The sequence below is a fragment of the Arabidopsis lyrata genome (assembly GCF_000004255.2).
Source record: "Arabidopsis lyrata subsp. lyrata unplaced genomic scaffold ARALYscaffold_8, whole genome shotgun sequence".
In the NCBI taxonomy this organism is placed as follows: domain Eukaryota; kingdom Viridiplantae; phylum Streptophyta; class Magnoliopsida; order Brassicales; family Brassicaceae; genus Arabidopsis; species Arabidopsis lyrata.
In genome coordinates, this window is record NW_003302548.1 from 14,956,257 (window position 1) to 14,971,753 (window position 15,497).

General features: G+C 35.7%; 4 protein-coding genes across 7 annotated transcripts; 3 read left to right on the top strand and 1 right to left on the bottom strand.

Moving 5' to 3' along the window:
- Positions 1-229: 229 nt before the first annotated feature.
- Positions 230-4,546, top strand: LOC9301967. Of its 2 annotated transcripts, XM_002864106.2 has the most exons (8): positions 230-375; positions 1,321-1,431; positions 3,052-3,121; positions 3,213-3,451; positions 3,574-3,690; positions 3,874-3,916; positions 3,998-4,265; positions 4,350-4,546. In XM_002864106.2, the coding sequence occupies exons 2-7, from the start codon at positions 1,339-1,341 to the stop codon at positions 4,246-4,248; spliced, it is 813 nt and encodes a 270-aa protein (XP_002864152.1). In that variant the 5' UTR covers positions 230-375; positions 1,321-1,338; the 3' UTR covers positions 4,249-4,265; positions 4,350-4,546. The 2 variants fall into 2 exon arrangements, with proteins under 2 accessions (XP_002864152.1, XP_020871177.1); XM_021015518.1 differs by lacking the exon at positions 1,321-1,431 and having other exon boundaries at positions 233-375.
- A 4,428-nt stretch (positions 4,547-8,974) lies between these two features.
- Positions 8,975-11,226, top strand: LOC9300229. The gene is made up of 10 exons (XM_002864107.2): positions 8,975-8,980; positions 9,076-9,152; positions 9,239-9,335; positions 9,476-9,562; positions 9,687-9,923; positions 10,047-10,217; positions 10,321-10,374; positions 10,462-10,590; positions 10,661-11,023; positions 11,215-11,226. Exons 1-10 carry the CDS (start codon positions 8,975-8,977, stop codon positions 11,224-11,226), a joined length of 1,233 nt encoding a protein of 410 aa, XP_002864153.2.
- Positions 11,227-11,432: 206 nt separating this feature from the next.
- LOC9300231 (protein COFACTOR ASSEMBLY OF COMPLEX C SUBUNIT B CCB2, chloroplastic) lies at positions 11,433-15,416 on the bottom strand. 3 transcript variants are annotated; one of them, XR_002333929.1, is made up of 10 exons: positions 15,217-15,375; positions 15,015-15,127; positions 14,868-14,939; positions 14,648-14,788; positions 14,385-14,538; positions 14,068-14,250; positions 13,398-13,547; positions 12,833-12,904; positions 12,352-12,593; positions 11,433-11,669 (listed from the first exon to the last, which is right to left on the bottom strand). XR_002333929.1 is itself a non-coding variant. In XM_021034520.1 (7 exons), exons 1-7 carry the CDS (start codon positions 15,365-15,367, stop codon positions 13,543-13,545), a joined length of 819 nt encoding a protein of 272 aa, XP_020890179.1. In that variant the 5' UTR covers positions 15,368-15,416; the 3' UTR covers positions 13,154-13,542. The 3 variants fall into 3 exon arrangements, 1 of the variants encoding a protein (XP_020890179.1); XR_002333928.1 differs by lacking the exon at positions 13,398-13,547; XM_021034520.1 differs by lacking the exons at positions 11,433-11,669; positions 12,352-12,593; positions 12,833-12,904 and having other exon boundaries at positions 13,154-13,547; positions 15,217-15,416.
- LOC9300230 (dihydrodipicolinate reductase-like protein CRR1, chloroplastic) lies at positions 11,436-13,738 on the top strand. Its single transcript, XM_021034513.1, has 10 exons — positions 11,436-11,689; positions 11,772-11,894; positions 11,983-12,057; positions 12,138-12,203; positions 12,315-12,410; positions 12,520-12,636; positions 12,846-12,938; positions 13,051-13,152; positions 13,274-13,360; positions 13,440-13,738. The coding sequence occupies exons 1-10, from the start codon at positions 11,585-11,587 to the stop codon at positions 13,470-13,472; spliced, it is 897 nt and encodes a 298-aa protein (XP_020890172.1). The 5' UTR covers positions 11,436-11,584; the 3' UTR covers positions 13,473-13,738.
- Positions 15,417-15,497: the final 81 nt, after the last annotated feature.

The following is a 15,497-nucleotide window of genomic DNA, read 5'->3' on the forward strand; positions in this document are numbered from 1 at the left end:
GAATCGCATCATATCACCTATGTAAACAACATTCCTAAGAAATGACTCTTTTGAGTTCTAATTAATTGCGGATGACAAAAAAAAAAAAAAAAGTAAAATGATTTTGTTGAACTCAGAGCAAGATTTTCAAATTTTGAACAAGAATATGCCGATCCCACATGTTTTAGGCCCGTATGGATTTTTAATCCAGCCCAATACAAGCTTTTTTTTTTTTTTTTTTGTCTCTTACCAACTCATGTAATGCGGCAATTCAAGATGACACGTGTATTCAAATTAGGGTTTTCTCACTTATCATCCGTACATAAAAACGCCGCCGCCAATCTTCTTCTATGGAGCGTTTCCAGATCTGAAGCTTGAAGTCGAGTCCGAAATCAGGTATTCCACTTTCTTCTTTATTTTTTCTCCTCTTCTTCGTTGTGATTATGGTCACGTTGGTGTGAGAGTCTTTGAAGATTTTCCAATCTTCTGCATTTTTTTTTCCTGGGATTTTCGGTTGAAAACTGGTTTTCAATAATTTCTCGTCATCTGATTTCGTTTTTCTTTTGTTAGATCTGATTTCACTTTTTTCTTTGTTTTCCAAATCAATTTTGATGAGATCTTAAGCAGAATTCTCAAACAGTTTTGGGATGTGGATTTAGTTTTGGGATGTGGATTTGAAACTCAATCATTTGAAGTAAGCCCAATTTGAAGATGAATTGTCAGTATAAATCTTTGATCCAATATACTTTTGATTAGTAGATGAGTTTTTTTTGACAATTATCAATTATATTAAAGAGTGATCAATTAGTATTGGAACAAAGTTTTATACTGACAATTCGATCTTAAAAAGCAGAAGCTTTTCAAAAAGCTGAGTATTTTTTGAAGTTCTTCTTGAGTAGATTTTTAGATGTTAGCATTAGATTTTGTTTTGTTTTGTTTTTGTTTAAGAGTTTGGATGTTTGCTCTGAACTATGTAGATTAATCTACTTGTGGAGTAGACTACTTTCCTATTAGTACAAGTTTTGGCTTACAATGATGTAAATCAAAACATTGATGGAGTAGATGGGGTGTTCTAGCCGGCAAGGGTATTAATCTCAAGAATAGATCGGTCTAGGCCGCAAATGGATGTTCATTTGCGGCCATAATGACCATCTTTATGTTTATTACCCTATAGTTCAAATGACTTTTGATACTTTCTTGGACAATAATGGCTATGGTCATTACAATTGTTTATAATTCCTATTTCTTCAAAACAAATTTATGATTGAGCAAATCTCACTTTTTGTGAGAGATCCTTATCCCACCCAACTCAATTCATAGTATAATTTTTACTATGTGCAGCTCTCCTCTTGGTAAAAAATGACTCAAACCAATTTGCCATTCCAAGTTGGTCAAATTGTGGAGGTGAAATCCTTCATCAAAGGATACCGCGGAGCTTGGTTTCGATGCAAGGTAATGCGGCTATCAATACGTAATGTATCCCAATTCTAGTACATCTATAGGAAAACAAAAAGGCATGTTGAAGAATTCTTTGAATTTGACACATGTAACACTGGTGAACACATTAAATACCCCATCTTTTTTGTTCACTTAAGTTCATTTGGTAGCCATATTCTGTAACCTTTCGTTCCATGTGAATATCTTATGAAGATCCTTTTTAACAATTCTAGGAACTGTCTTTCTTTCAATAATGTGAACATATGTTTTTACTTGAGTGTTGTTAACAATAGGCACTTTTAACATATGGCAAGTCTTGTTTGGATTTTGTCTAGTCATTTGAGATATCATTTACCCAAAACTTTCAATTTTAGGTCAATCTTTGATAGGAGTAATGTGGAGTGCACATAAGTATCTTGAAGACTAGTTGTAAGAATTACATACTAATCACTAGAACTACTTGTTAAATTACTATTTGATGCAATGTTTTGTTCTTTCTCCTTAGGCATTCCTCTGTGAGTGCCCATCCTTGCCACAAATCCAACAACCTTTGTTGTTTAGAGATCTTAACTCAAATTTACATACCCCTCCATTGTTTTTGTTGCTCTTTGGTTGTTTTCCTCTTTCACTTCCAAAATTAGATTTCCTTTCGCTAGTAAACCTTTTTCTTATAGCTCCATCTCAATGATCCTTTCTATTCTTAGCACTCAACGATACCTCCTGGTTAGGTACGCAACAGGCTCCGAATCCAATCATCGAGCGTAATATCGTCCGTGAAGTAACTGAGAATGATAGGTGGTAAGTAGTTCGATGCGCAAGCACGAAGACTGCAAACACTAGTTATCCGATCACCACTCATACGCCGAACGTTCAATTGACCCAAAAACATCAATCGTTCCCACAAATCCTGCCAAGCCCTCTTAAATCCAAAGACCAATCTTCTCACTCTTATGGAGGTGTCTTATATGCCTCTAGACTATGAGCTACTTGGTTAATTCAATGATTTTTCTTTGCAATTCGAAACTCTTATCTTCTTTACATAGAACTCAGTGGACCCTTTGGGTTGGGTATCAGTTTGATGTAAACCCAACTATCATATTTACTTCTTTTGAATCTCTTCATAAAACACACCAATTCTTCTTTTTCTTTTCGGCCTATATATGAGGTTGTGCCATATATATCTCTTCTTCGAGTTTTCCATGAAGGAATGATGTGTTAACATCTAACTTCTCTAGTTCCAACTCTTTGGGCACTAATTTCTTACGAAAACATGTTTTATTAGATGAGAAAAGATTTCATTGTAATTTGTTACTTTAACTCCCATCTTCCTCAATTTCTCCTTGTAACTTTGATGATCTCCACCTACTCTATATTTCAATGGTTCGTTGACTTTAATACAAGTTTTTGTATCTCTGTTTCGTTTTCCAGATCTTTATAGCTTTCATTCTTATTGATCCAATGCATTATACAATCAGTAGTATTAGGAAGATACATATGCATTAAGTCTAATACAGGAATCAGTCAAACATTATAGAATTCATCTTAATGTTGTCATCATATTTGAGATGCTTTTCTGGTATAAATAGTCGAACTAATGTAAAATTTCAACGTCTTTTGTTTTTGATGGTTAATTAGATATTGGAAATGACCAATGAAAATGGAGAACTAAGATACAAGTTTAAGTATCTTGACTTTCCAGATGAACGTGAGTTTTATCCTCCAAGTATATATCTATTTTGTTTTTTAACTATTACCAATATTAGCTTAACAATTTTTGCAAATTATATATGTTTCAGCGTTAGATAATGCACTAGTCTTTGAAACACCTAAAGGTGGGACGGAAAGTCAGCTAATGCTTCGTCCCACATATCCACCACATTATCATGAAAGTGAATATGTTAATCTCGAGGGTGACGTAGAACCTCTTGTCGTCGTTCATGATTCTTGGAAAGTTGGAGATTTAGTTGATTGGTTGAGAGATGAAATTTATTGGTCTGGAGAAATTGTGGCAATGAAGGGTAGGAGATCATGTCAGGTATGAAACATGTTGCTGTTGTGAAGTTTTTTATTGTTCTTTAGTTTTATGCTTTACTCTTTGACATTTGTTTCGTTGTTTTTTTAGAGACTAAATGAAATTGCCAATCATCTTATTTGCAGATCGAATTGCTACCTAAACCAGAGGGTGAAGGAGAGGTTTATCTAGGTTTGTGTAAGAATTTGCGTCCACGGTTGGATTGGTCAGTGGAAGATGGTTGGAAAGTGCCTTGCACTGTGGTTAGTTTTTCATTTCTTGTATCTGATTCTGTTTTTTGTTTCTGAGATTTACTCAATAGATGGTAAGATTAGGATATTTTCACGTCATTGGTTAAAATTTCTGGTTCTTGAATAGTTTTGTTTTCAAAATTGGTAACCTCATTTGCCATAGTTGCTGATCTTTATTGATCACATGTCTTGTAGGATGGGCAAAAATGTGCTAAGATCGTGACATCTAAGAATGAAGGTTAGATTTTCTAATGGTTATGTGTTTATTGATTTCGTTTGGTTTTCTTGAACATCTGTATGACTCATATTTTACATTTAGATGAAGGAATTGCAGATGAATGCGAAACTGCAAAAGAGGAAACGAAGAAAGCCACAAAGCAAGTGGAAGGCAGTGAAGGTCTTAGGCTTAATATCATGGAATCAGAATCAATTGAAGCTGCTGTTTTGGACATAGAAGAGCTTATTGTTCGACTTGATTGGCTTAAAGGAAAATTAAAGCCGGATGTTGGAGAAGGTGCAAAACCTTATTGGAAGTATGAAGATTACCGCCCATCTTCCTCGGGAAGATGAATTCGTAATGGTAGTAGGTATGTAATATTCAGTCCCTTACTGTCTTGTGGTTTGTTTATAATTCAGATAGTAGATATCCAAATTACCTTTATTTGATGCAGAAAAAAACTGAAGTTGTTCATGAAGAAAGTAGAGAAAATGAAGAAAAAGAATCGACGAGTAAAATGTGGAAGACACGACGACACGTACGTGAGTAGGAGGAAGCCAAATATATTAAGTAGGTTCAGGTTGTTTATATCTTTTTAACTAACTCTAGAATGCTTAAAGACTAGTTTCAAAGTTTGTACATATGTTTTAGGACAGCTTGTCACAAAAGGTGAAGTAGTAGTAGTTAATCGTAATTTGAAAAACAAAAAACAAAACCACCGAAAACAAATATAGTCAACTCTGTTGTTTATTCCTTCTAGTGGAGGAAGAAGAAAAATATATATATATATATATATATTATATATATAAAAAGAAGAAAAAGGAAAATATATGTTGGTGTCGGCAAGAGTTGTCAAAGACATAACACACAAGAAAAAGAAAAAGAAAAACAAAAAGAGAGAGAAGAGAAAAAGAGAGAGAAAGGGGAATTCGGCCAGATTATTCAAGACAACGTTTGAGGGCTCTAAAGTGTTCTGATCGGGCTGATATTTTGTGGATAGCTTCGTGACTCAGTGGTCTTCAGATTCAACGGTGGAGATTTGGTTTCAACGGTTGGTTTGTGAGAAATCCGAGTTTTAGCGTAGCTGGTCGCCATAGTTCTTCAGCTGGTGTGGTCTTGAGTGTTTGAAAGATCCAACGGTGAGTTCTTCTCGGTTTGAGCTGAAATTTTGCAGAGGTGTTCCTGACCTGTTTATCTAGGATTTGTACGGTGGAGATATGATTTGGTGACCGGAATCTTAGCGAACCTAGGGTCGTTTGGAACTGCATATTTTAGGCTCTTGTTGCTCTCTGTTGTTGAGTTTTTCTTGTGTTGGAGATTGCTCTTTGGAGCCTTAGTCTCTGTATCTGTTCTTGTGGAACAGGGAGGACGTGGTTGTAACACTCATACATTTGATATAGTGGATTTTGAGTGGACTACGGTCCCGTGGTTTTTCCTTCTCACATCGAGAAGGTTTTCCACGTAAAATTGGTGGTCTCATTTACTTTAAGTTTTTGAAGTTATTGCTGCCAAGTCCATTGTATTTTCTTCACAAGGTTTACATTAGTTCGGGTGAAACTTTAGTCCGCTGCGTAATCGTGTGTCGTTTCCCCAACAAACTCTTCTCTCCTAATCTCACCAGACGACAAATAGGGTTCGGATTCACCTCTCCACCAAACCATTGGGAGATTGATGAGATCGAAATTTGATAAAGAAAATATTGTAGATTTGTTAATCTCTCTTAGAAAATTTATCAGTTTTATGGATAATTATAACACAAAATCCACAATTTTCCAAAATTACCATTAGTGAGTTTACACAATAACTATTTTACTCTTTTCTAATTATTTAAAATAACAAAATTAATTAAAATATGAAACCATGATTATAATACGATCACGTGAAACGTCAATCAAATGCTTATATTAGTCCTTTTTAATATTAAATTTGTGCTAATTTTTGGAACTTTGAAGATTGTGTGCTAAATTTGGTAACAAAACTTATTTTTGCGCTATTTGTGAAAATTCTCCGTATATTTGTTTTAGATTCAACGCAAACGACATTCCTATAACGAACAAATTCAACCCTATGGAGGATCCTGAAAACAAACCAAAACAATTTAGCGCTAGAATGAGAAGAGTGTCAAAAGCAAACTCATAAGATGCCAAAGGAAAAATGAATGAGTTCAAAGTTGCACCTACAAATTATCATGAAAATTCACACTAAGATGCTATAGGAGCAGAGTGATGTCAGAATTCAAAATAGGATCATCGACTAGCTTATTCAAAATAGGATCTGGTCCCTCTGGCAAGTCAGGCTTCCCAATCAATCAAGAACTGCTAAACCTTTTTCTTAGGTAATAAAATTTCCCATACTAACAAAACAAAAAAGCGTAGAGAGGCTAATATAAAGATGCACGGGAATGAGCCACAAAAATATTATCCACCGATAGGGCCGGATTTAAGTGCAAAAGATGAGAGACATGACTATGGAATAGACTTGTATGTTGGGCTTATACTCAAACCATAAACATCAAGATTCAAGCATTTGAAGAGTTTGTAAACTCAAGTGAAAATCGAAAGCTTATGAAAAGATAGAAAACAACAACAAAGAGTGCAATACCAGCAAGATTTTAACTAGCGACTTGGCATTGGTCAAAAAGCTAAACAGATTTTTGTTTTTTCTATCAACCTCAAAGAGTACTAATGATTTATTGTAAGATCAAAACAATGAACACACGTTAGACCAAACCATACAAACTAAAAAGTGATTGTGTTGTCTATATATGGAACAAGACATTACATACAAGATTGCGAGGAACTAACAAATTCAGTAACATATGCAATAATGCAAACACAGCCAAAGACATATCAAATTGAGGAACAAAAGGTGACCAAGTAGGGCTCTTTATAAATAACCAAAGACAAACAAGCAAAGCAAGCAGTGAATACATTTGGTTGCAAAGCAACAAATCATATGGCTCGAGGAAAAAAGATGTTTCACTCACGTTGGCACATAAACTAGGACTAGCTATGATCTATTTAGTTTACGTTTCAATCTCAGAGATAACCTGGACCAGAAGGATCTATACCAAATATGTATTGGACAAAGATATCCAAACACCTAATCATCAACGACACAACTAAAATGCGAACACCGATTCAAACATGTAAACACTGAGAGTGTTAGATCAGATCAATACTGAAAAATGAGAAATTGAAAGGTAAATAGAAAAAAAAAAAACTCATACCTGGTAGTAGTGGGATGAAGCCAAAAGATGTGGCTTGGTTGAGCAGAGATATAAAGGTAACCGATAGTGCCGGCAGTGAGGTCATAGACTCCAAATACACAGAATTTGGATCCAAAAGGACTCATTGTGGCCAAGGAAAACTCAGAAATCACCAATGTATTCAGTTATATCATTATATTGGTGTCTTCCAACTTGTTTGGTGTTTTAAACTTTTGTGTATTGAAGACATCAAATATATATAAGGTAGATAGAGAGTAGAGGAAATTGATCATGTAATTACTATAAACCGGTTGAGGATTCACCGGAACGTGAGAGAAACTTGTCTATCTCCAAATCTTTGGTAAGAACTGGTCTAGGATCTTCACCGACTGTTGCTTGCTCCGATCGTTAGAGATCGAAAACGGAGAACTCTGACCACCTTAAACGCAGAATCTAATTCTGGACTTCAGAAAGTTTTGAAATTCGGTCGGAAAATTGAAACCCTAAAGTTTTTCTTTTTGTTTTCGTAGAGAGGAAAACCCTATAAACCCCAAGCTCTGTTTCTTGTATCTCTTTCTTGGAAAACAAGTTCTTTTATTGCATCTTTTTCCCCTATCCTCGTATTTTCCATAAAATTCTCTCTTTTTAATTTTTACGTTGTAGGATAAACCTAGGGGTGAATTAGCTACAAATTTATGTTAAATTTTCAATTTCAATTTCTTTTTAGGTGTAAATTTACAAATACCCTTGACCAAAATTAAGAAAGAAAAATCAAAAATAAAAATCGCTGCGAAAAATAAAACTAAAAAGAAACAGTTTAATAATTTTTTTAAGAATGTCTTTAATACACATACAAGAGTTGTCTCGTCAAAAAAACTTTATTTACATTAAATAATAATTAAACGTATACATAATCCATGTGTATATCTATAATTTATGTGGGGGAAGAAACTACAGAAATATAATGAAAATGAAAATGATTAATGTGTTAACGGGAATCCACAAACACCAACGCCCAGGGCTAATGAAGATCATCACACGTACGGGTGGGTATGTGTCACGAATATATAATTTTTATTTCAAGATTAGGAAATTATTTAGAATTTCTATTTTGTTATTCCTTTTCTCATAGGTTTACTTTTACGTTATGTTTTCTCAAAAATTTTAGTTAGTTTTTCAAATTTACTCAAATTTTTTTCAAATTTAACTGATTTTAAAAACATTTCCAATATTTCGGATATCCGCAACCGAACCGAAAGTATCCGAAATTGAACCCGAACTCGAATCGAAATTCTAAAATACCCCAATTAATCCTAAATTTTTATATCCAAAAATATCCAGAACCGAACGGAATACCCGAACGTCCAAGGCTAATGAAGATCATCACACGTATGGTTGGATATATACGAATAATTTCTATTTCAAGATTTAGGAAATTATTTAGGATTTCTATTTTTATTTTTTTACTAAGAATATAAATATTTCATTAGAAATGAAAAATGTTAGGAGTTATAAGAATGTAAAACCTATAGATTGGTCCCATGGCAAAAAAGAAGATTTCTAATTTGTTATTATCTTGTCTCATAGGTTTTACTTTTACGTGTTTTATTATAAGTAAAGATAAGAACTCTTTGGTGAAAATCATCCAAGCTAGTGAAGAGAGAGCCAATTTGGGGTTCCATGTGTGTTCTCGTGTGTAAGGTAAAAAGCGGAGTTTTAATATGAAAAAGGGCTTGAAGAAATTTCTATTATATTGGTGTACGTTTATGTGAATCTATCATTCTATAGAATCTAGTCAATGTTTTCATGGTTTGTAAATCTGAGATGCTGTTCTTCAGAAGAATTAGATTAGATATTTCGATAGTGGATTTATGAGAGTACGTACGAATGATATATAGAATTTTAAGTTATGTTTTTTCTTCTTTCTCGTATCTAATATTTCTTTGATTAATTGGATATGAACCTTCTTCAGGTAGGCCACGTGGGCTATGCAGAATCTATGAATGTGCCATTGTTCAGAAGAAGAATCATCCGAGGATCTTTTTCATGGTGAAAATTAGCAACTGATACGTAAGGGTTTTTATTTGCATGCAGGATCAGAAACTAAGAGAGTGTTTTTATTTATTTATTTGCAGGGCTCTCTTCTTGTGTTTACTAACACTCACTCTCTGCGTCGCGGTCGGAGCCTCGACAACGACTACAACCACCTCGACAACGACTACAGCCATCAATGTAAATAAACTGCACGTTCACAACACAATTTTTTTTTTTTTTTGATAACTAGCACAAATTTTACGGCTACTCGATTGGCTCCAGGGTTCATGAACACAAAATTTATTTATAATTAACTTTTTTTTTGTAAAACCTAACAGAGTCCTGACGGGGATATCATAGATTGCACAGAAATATTAGCTCAGCCGGCCTTCAGGCATCCTCTCCTCAAGGATCACAAGCTCCAGGTCTTTGTTTTATTTTATTTATATGACTCATTTAAACATCAGTTTCAAATATTGTATGTGCTTAGTTCTTATTAATATATTATATATACAATGTTTTCTTTTTTGAAACGAAATATAATTACAGGAAGTACCAAGAAATCTTCCTAACACAGCCAAAAATGAAGATGGAGTTAGCGGCTGGCAGATTTGGAACAGTCGTAACGGGTCGAAATGTCCCGAGGGGACGATTCCGATACGGAGAGTGGTTTCTCAAGACAATGGGGATACCAATGAGGGAACGATTCCGATACGGAGAGTGGGTTCTCAAGAGAACGAGGCTACCAATTCTGGGGCTGAAGATGAACTCACGCGCGGACATGAGGCAAATATATAGTTTTTCAGTTTTTCTATATTATGGTCAAAATTCATCATTGTTTTTTGTGAATATGCTAATGTTTATTTCCTATATTAACTGTAATACTGTATATTCGTTTTGTGTACACAGTATGCTATCGCACATTTGAACAGCACTACAAAGATTTATGGAACAAAAGTCACAATGAGTGTGGGGCACCCCAAAGTTGCTCAACCCGGCGAGTTCAGCCTAGGCCAACTTTGGCTCACCTCGGGTTCAGTTGAAAGAGGTGACATGAACACCATCGAGGCAGGATGGCAGGTTAGATTTTACTTAACTTTTTGGTACATAAGTTTTATTTTAATTATAAAACTTATGTATGACTAATATTATTATTGTTTTTTTTTAATTCTTTTTTATATAGATTTATCCTTCGGTATATTTGGACGACCAGCCTAGACTCTTTATTTTCTGGACGGTAAGTGTGTCATATGTTTCTTTTTCACTTCAATTTTACGACAATATGTTTTCTATAAACTAATAATAGTTTTTTTTTTACTTGCAGAATGATGCATACACGATTGAAAAATGCGAGAATCTTCGACGCCCTGGTTTTATACAAACTAGTGGCAATGTCCTCGTCGAAGGCGCTATCCATCCCCACACCGAAGTTATTACAATCCAGATTTGGAAGGTTAGACGTTTAATTTTATCTTGTTTTATTATGTAACTATTTTTCTAATATATAAATACACATAATGTAGGATCCAAACCTTGGACACTGGTGGTTGTCTGTCGGCCCAAACAGTGGCACTGTACTTATTCCAGTTGGTTATTGGCCAAGGGAGATCTTTACTTGTCTCACTGACCATGCAGAGAGTGTGCAGTGGGGCGGTGAAATAATAGACAAATACGTCTCCGGTCAGCACACGACAACCCAGATGGGATCCGGGTATCTTCCGAGCAGTGCCAAAGCTGCGTATATGCGCGATTTGGAAATTATGGTTAACACCGGCAATTTCCAGCCGGCCTACGATCTCGTTGTAGGAGAGACGAACCCCGACTACTACAACATCAAGAAGACGAGCGACACGAGTTTTTCTTATGGGGGACCTGAATCAGGAGCGGTTCACCTTAGAGTTAATTTAGTTTTTCTTTATTTATGTTTCAGTCTTTTTTTGCACTTATAGTTTTTTTTTTCTCTCTTCATTTTGATATTGTATCTGCTCAAAATGTTTTTGGAAAAACTCGACCATATTTGGTTTGTTTGCTAGTGATTGCTTATATTCTGTCTGCTCAATTCTCCCAAAACCAATAGTGCAAGTCGTGAAAGCTCACACCCGCATAAGTTACATACAATACGATACGAGTAAGGACAAATTTATTAGAGATATTGTAAATCTTTTTAACTATCTCTTTTTATTCAATTGTTAACCCCCACATTACATTTTGTTGAAGAAAAAAAAAAGAAATCAAAGTGCCTTTTTTTTTCCTCCAAATTTTGAGAAATTGTCTTAAAAAAAAAAAAAACACAAAGAGTCAAGTACCTTATCCTTCCAAACGCCTCAAACAGAGACGACATCGTTTGAAGTAGAAGACAAATGACAGTGCAAAAAAATCTCTTATCAACATGAGAAAACCATCAAGCAACAAAAAGAAACACAAAAGCTATCTCCTAGGTTAGAGCAATGGCAGCTGTGAACTGCCACTTCTTCAAGCTATCAAGACATCTCAAACCCTCAAGGCCTTCCTTTTCCTGCTCGGCTTCTCAACCTTCACAAAACAACATTAAGGTAATCACATCATCATCATCATCATCATGAGTTTCCATACAATGCAGCTTTGATATGATAATATTTCGAATTTCCCAATTAGGTAATCATAAATGGAGCTGCAAAGGAAATAGGTAGAGCGGCTGTGATTGCTGTGACTAAGGCCAGGGGAATGGAGTTAGCTGGTGCTGTCGATAACCGTTTTGTTGGCGAAGATATTGGCTTGGTGACTTATCTTAAAACCCATCTGTATACTATTCCAACTGGTTGGTTAATCTATTGACTGACTCCTTAACTCTACTGTTCTTGCATAGCTGTGTGACATGGAGGAGCCTTTAGAGATACCCGTAGTGAGTGATCTAACAATGGTGTTAGGCTCAATATCTCAGGTTCCATTATTTCTTACCCCTCTCTCTCTCTATTCTCAACAGATTTAAGTTCTACGGAATAACACGGATATCTTTAGTAGGGAAAAGAAGTCGGAGTTGTGATCGACTTTACAGACCTATCAACAGTGTATGAGAATGTAAAACAGGTAACAGATTAACTTCTTTTTCTTTCTATCAAGCTCCTTTATATCATCCACTAATATGGAAAAAGATTCAGAAAACTAGCAACAGTGTTAATGATTTCTGAATCTATCAAGGCAACCGCATTTGGGATGAAGAGTGTGGTGTATGTACCTCGGATTAAGCCAGAGACAGTATCTGCGTTGTCTGCACTATGTGACAAGGCCACCATGGTGAGCACATGGTGAGATGAGATACTCGCAGAAAATTCATTATGTTCCCTTTCTTTGTGAGGTCGAGTCTGCCCACGTCAATCAAATTTCGTCTCTGCTTGCACTATAGGGATGCCTTGTAGCACCAACTCTATCCATAGGATCTATACTTCTCCAACAGGCTGTGATCATGGCCTCCTTCCACTACAACAATGTAGAACTAGTGGAGTCAAGGCCTAATGCAGCGGTATGACATAAAAAAAAAACAATCGATATTTCCTAGAATTCTGCGTTTTAACTTTGAAACTTTTGGAATGTTGATCAAGACTAATTAAGGCATATAACTTCAAAGAGGCTACTTATGAAAGAACCATACAGAGGTTTTGCTTATAAAGCTTATGCAGCTTTTGACATTGAATTACAAGAAGTCACTCAAAAGATACCTATCAAATGCAGGATTTTCCTTCTCCAGAAGCTATCCAAATTGCAAACAACATATCAAATCTTGGTCAGATCTACAACAGAGAGGATAGTTCAACTGATGTTAAGGTACAGCACGAATAAGATTGACGAAAAAAATGTCAGAAAGGCTAACAAAGATGGACCAGTTAGATCCTGTACATATTATACATAACATAGCTGTGTTTTCTCATATTTCCAGGCAAGAGGTCAAGTGATTGGAGAAGACGGGGTTCGTGTTCACAGTATGGTTCTACCGGGACTACCATCTAGTACACAAGTCTACTTCTCAAGTCCAGGAGATGTAATTATCAGCACTGCAATCTATTTGAAAATCAAACTGAATATTGGATTCTCAATTTTAAAATTCAGGTTCATCGCTCATAAGGATTCTTAATTTCTTATACACAAACTGCTGTACACAGGTTTACACTCTTAAACATGACATAATTGACGTGAGGTCCCTAATGCCTGGCCTACTCCTAGCTATCAGAAAGGTGGTACGCCTCAAGGTAACAAGCGAGAGTTCTCCATCCATTGATGTCTTACTGTTATCTAATCACTTGCCGTTATTCTCTTTTTGTTATGCAGAATCTGGTTTATGGCCTTGAGAAATTCCTGTAAGAACTGAAGTGTTTCGCCAGTCACCAATCAAGATTCGGGTCAAAGATTACATTATCATGAACAGCTAATGTCATCCTGCAAGTCTTATGAAGGAAAAAAACATTAAACTTAAAGTTTAGAACTAGGATGATATTTTGTTTCATGATACTACGAGATTTCATTTTTAAGGTGAGAAGACTAACAAAGTTGACTGAGAAAAGCATTATCCTAAGGATTTTATATTAACAACTACTACATTACTAATAGCTTCACGGCCTGGACAAAAAGATGTTCAATGTTTTTGGTTATGGTATCAAAATATTTTCAAGTTAGATTATATATTGCCAGTGCCACATAGTTTGCCCGCAAGGACAATGACATCCTGAAGTCTTATCAATAAAATAGCAAAAACGTTTAGTTCTGGTCCAATTAACATTCTATAAAAATGTGCAAAGTCCACCCATATTCAGATGGAACAGTGGCGAAGCATAAATACTGCGATGAGAGTCTGTCAAAGTTGTGACTGCACAGTTTCAACTTAACGGAAACCCACAAAAAGAGAAAAAATGGAAGCAAGAAGTCCTTATTTCATTTTGATCCATGGGAACAATCTAACCTCTGAATTTCTCAGCCATAGCTCCAATCCAGGCTCTATCTTTATCGCTATATGCATACCCAGCAGTAGAAGCCACCAGCAAAAACCCATTCACTTTCTGCGGTTCACTTATATTTTGTACAAGAGGTTGCATAAAAAGAGAACGCGTCCCATCGGGAAGAATATCCCAAGATAGTGCAGAACCTAAAATCAAACTGAAAGTTAACATATATTTCAACACAATAGAAACAAAAGAGTAAAATTCCATGCATTCAGGTATAAAAAAGATCGACAAAGCTGAACAAATTCAAGACCGTGCAACTGAGGAAACACACTACCTGCATATTGAGGGAAATAAAGGGTATCCTTCACATCAGCCAAGCCAATCTCATCCACTTTTTTCTTAAACCAATCATGTAGTTGAGCCTTTGACATCTGATCTGGACAATTCCAGTACCCGCGAACACAAAGCTCGCCTTGAACCAATATCAACTAAACAAAAAAAAAACAATCTTTTTCAGTAAAACAGAGAATTAAGAACACAACTAAGCACCAGAGCAGATCAAAGATCAAACCCATATCCAAGACAGAAACAGCATACCACAGCTATAGTACTTGTATTCCTCAACAAAACATACGTTGCCCATGCTAAATCCTCCTTCAAAGAATCTCCAATATTTGATGATATCACAAAAATCTGCTCTCCTTCTTCAGGTAGAGTTCTCTGCTCCACTACAGAGCCCTAAACACACAACCCATCAACACCAACACAAGTGACCATCAAAGTTTTTCTTCACTCAATTTAAAAATTATGTATTTACCTTAAGGAATTTACCAATGTAAGGTAAAGCTATTGAAAACGAAGCAAGTGATAATCCCAAAGCCTCTGATCTCTATCACCACAAAATTCACACATAAAAAAAAATGCTAAAATTTCAAAGCTGTGAAGCAATATTGCTACTAATTACCATTTGAGATTCACTGATTGGAGCAGAAGCTGAGAAGTGGTTAAGAAGAAGAAGTGATCCAAACCCGTACCCGATCCATCTCGGTAGATAAGATTCGTCTAGCCCAGGAATTCCTACAAATGCAGACACAAATCAATTTCAAATCTTTCTCATAAAAACTTGAAAAAAATCTGAACTTTGAAGTGGGGAAGGAAGAGATTACCGAAAGTGAAGCGAAGAACAGAGAGATTGAGTTGTTGTTGTTGTTGTGGAGAATCGTTCTCTGTACGAGCGAAGATTCGTGTTGACCTTTGGGCGCGAGGTTGTAGCGCGAATTTTGGATGGAACGGGAAATTACAAATTCGAAGACTCATTTCTTGTCTTCGAGTCTCGTAGCTTCTGTATCCGCCATTGATGACTTCTCGAAGAACTTCTCTGCTCAATAGGATAGGCCCAGTAGGATAGGCCCATTAAAGACAGGTAGGCCCAGTTGTCAATTTGAGT

Coding starts and splice junctions, on each gene's coding strand:
- LOC9301967 (XM_002864106.2), top strand. CDS start 1,339: ATGACTCAAACCAATTTGCCATTCCAAGTTGGTCAAATTGTGGAGGTG. Junction 3,691..3,873: donor GGAAAGTGCCTTGCACTGTG/GTTAGTTTTTCA, acceptor CATGTCTTGTAG/GATGGGCAAAAATGTGCTAA. Junction 3,917..3,997: donor CGTGACATCTAAGAATGAAG/GTTAGATTTTCT, acceptor TTTTACATTTAG/ATGAAGGAATTGCAGATGAA.
- LOC9300229 (XM_002864107.2), top strand. Junction 9,924..10,046: donor AACTCACGCGCGGACATGAG/GCAAATATATAG, acceptor TTGTGTACACAG/TATGCTATCGCACATTTGAA. Junction 10,591..10,660: donor TTACAATCCAGATTTGGAAG/GTTAGACGTTTA, acceptor CACATAATGTAG/GATCCAAACCTTGGACACTG.
- LOC9300230 (XM_021034513.1), top strand. CDS start 11,585: ATGGCAGCTGTGAACTGCCACTTCTTCAAGCTATCAAGACATCTCAAA. Junction 11,895..11,982: donor TTGGCGAAGATATTGGCTTG/GTGACTTATCTT, acceptor GTTCTTGCATAG/CTGTGTGACATGGAGGAGCC. Junction 13,361..13,439: donor GAAAGGTGGTACGCCTCAAG/GTAACAAGCGAG, acceptor TTTGTTATGCAG/AATCTGGTTTATGGCCTTGA.
- LOC9300231 (XM_021034520.1), bottom strand. CDS start 15,367: ATGAGTCTTCGAATTTGTAATTTCCCGTTCCATCCAAAATTCGCGCTA. Junction 14,789..14,867: donor ACATTGGTAAATTCCTTAAG/GTAAATACATAA, acceptor TTGTGTGTTTAG/GGCTCTGTAGTGGAGCAGAG. Junction 14,539..14,647: donor ATACAAGTACTATAGCTGTG/GTATGCTGTTTC, acceptor TTTTTTGTTTAG/TTGATATTGGTTCAAGGCGA.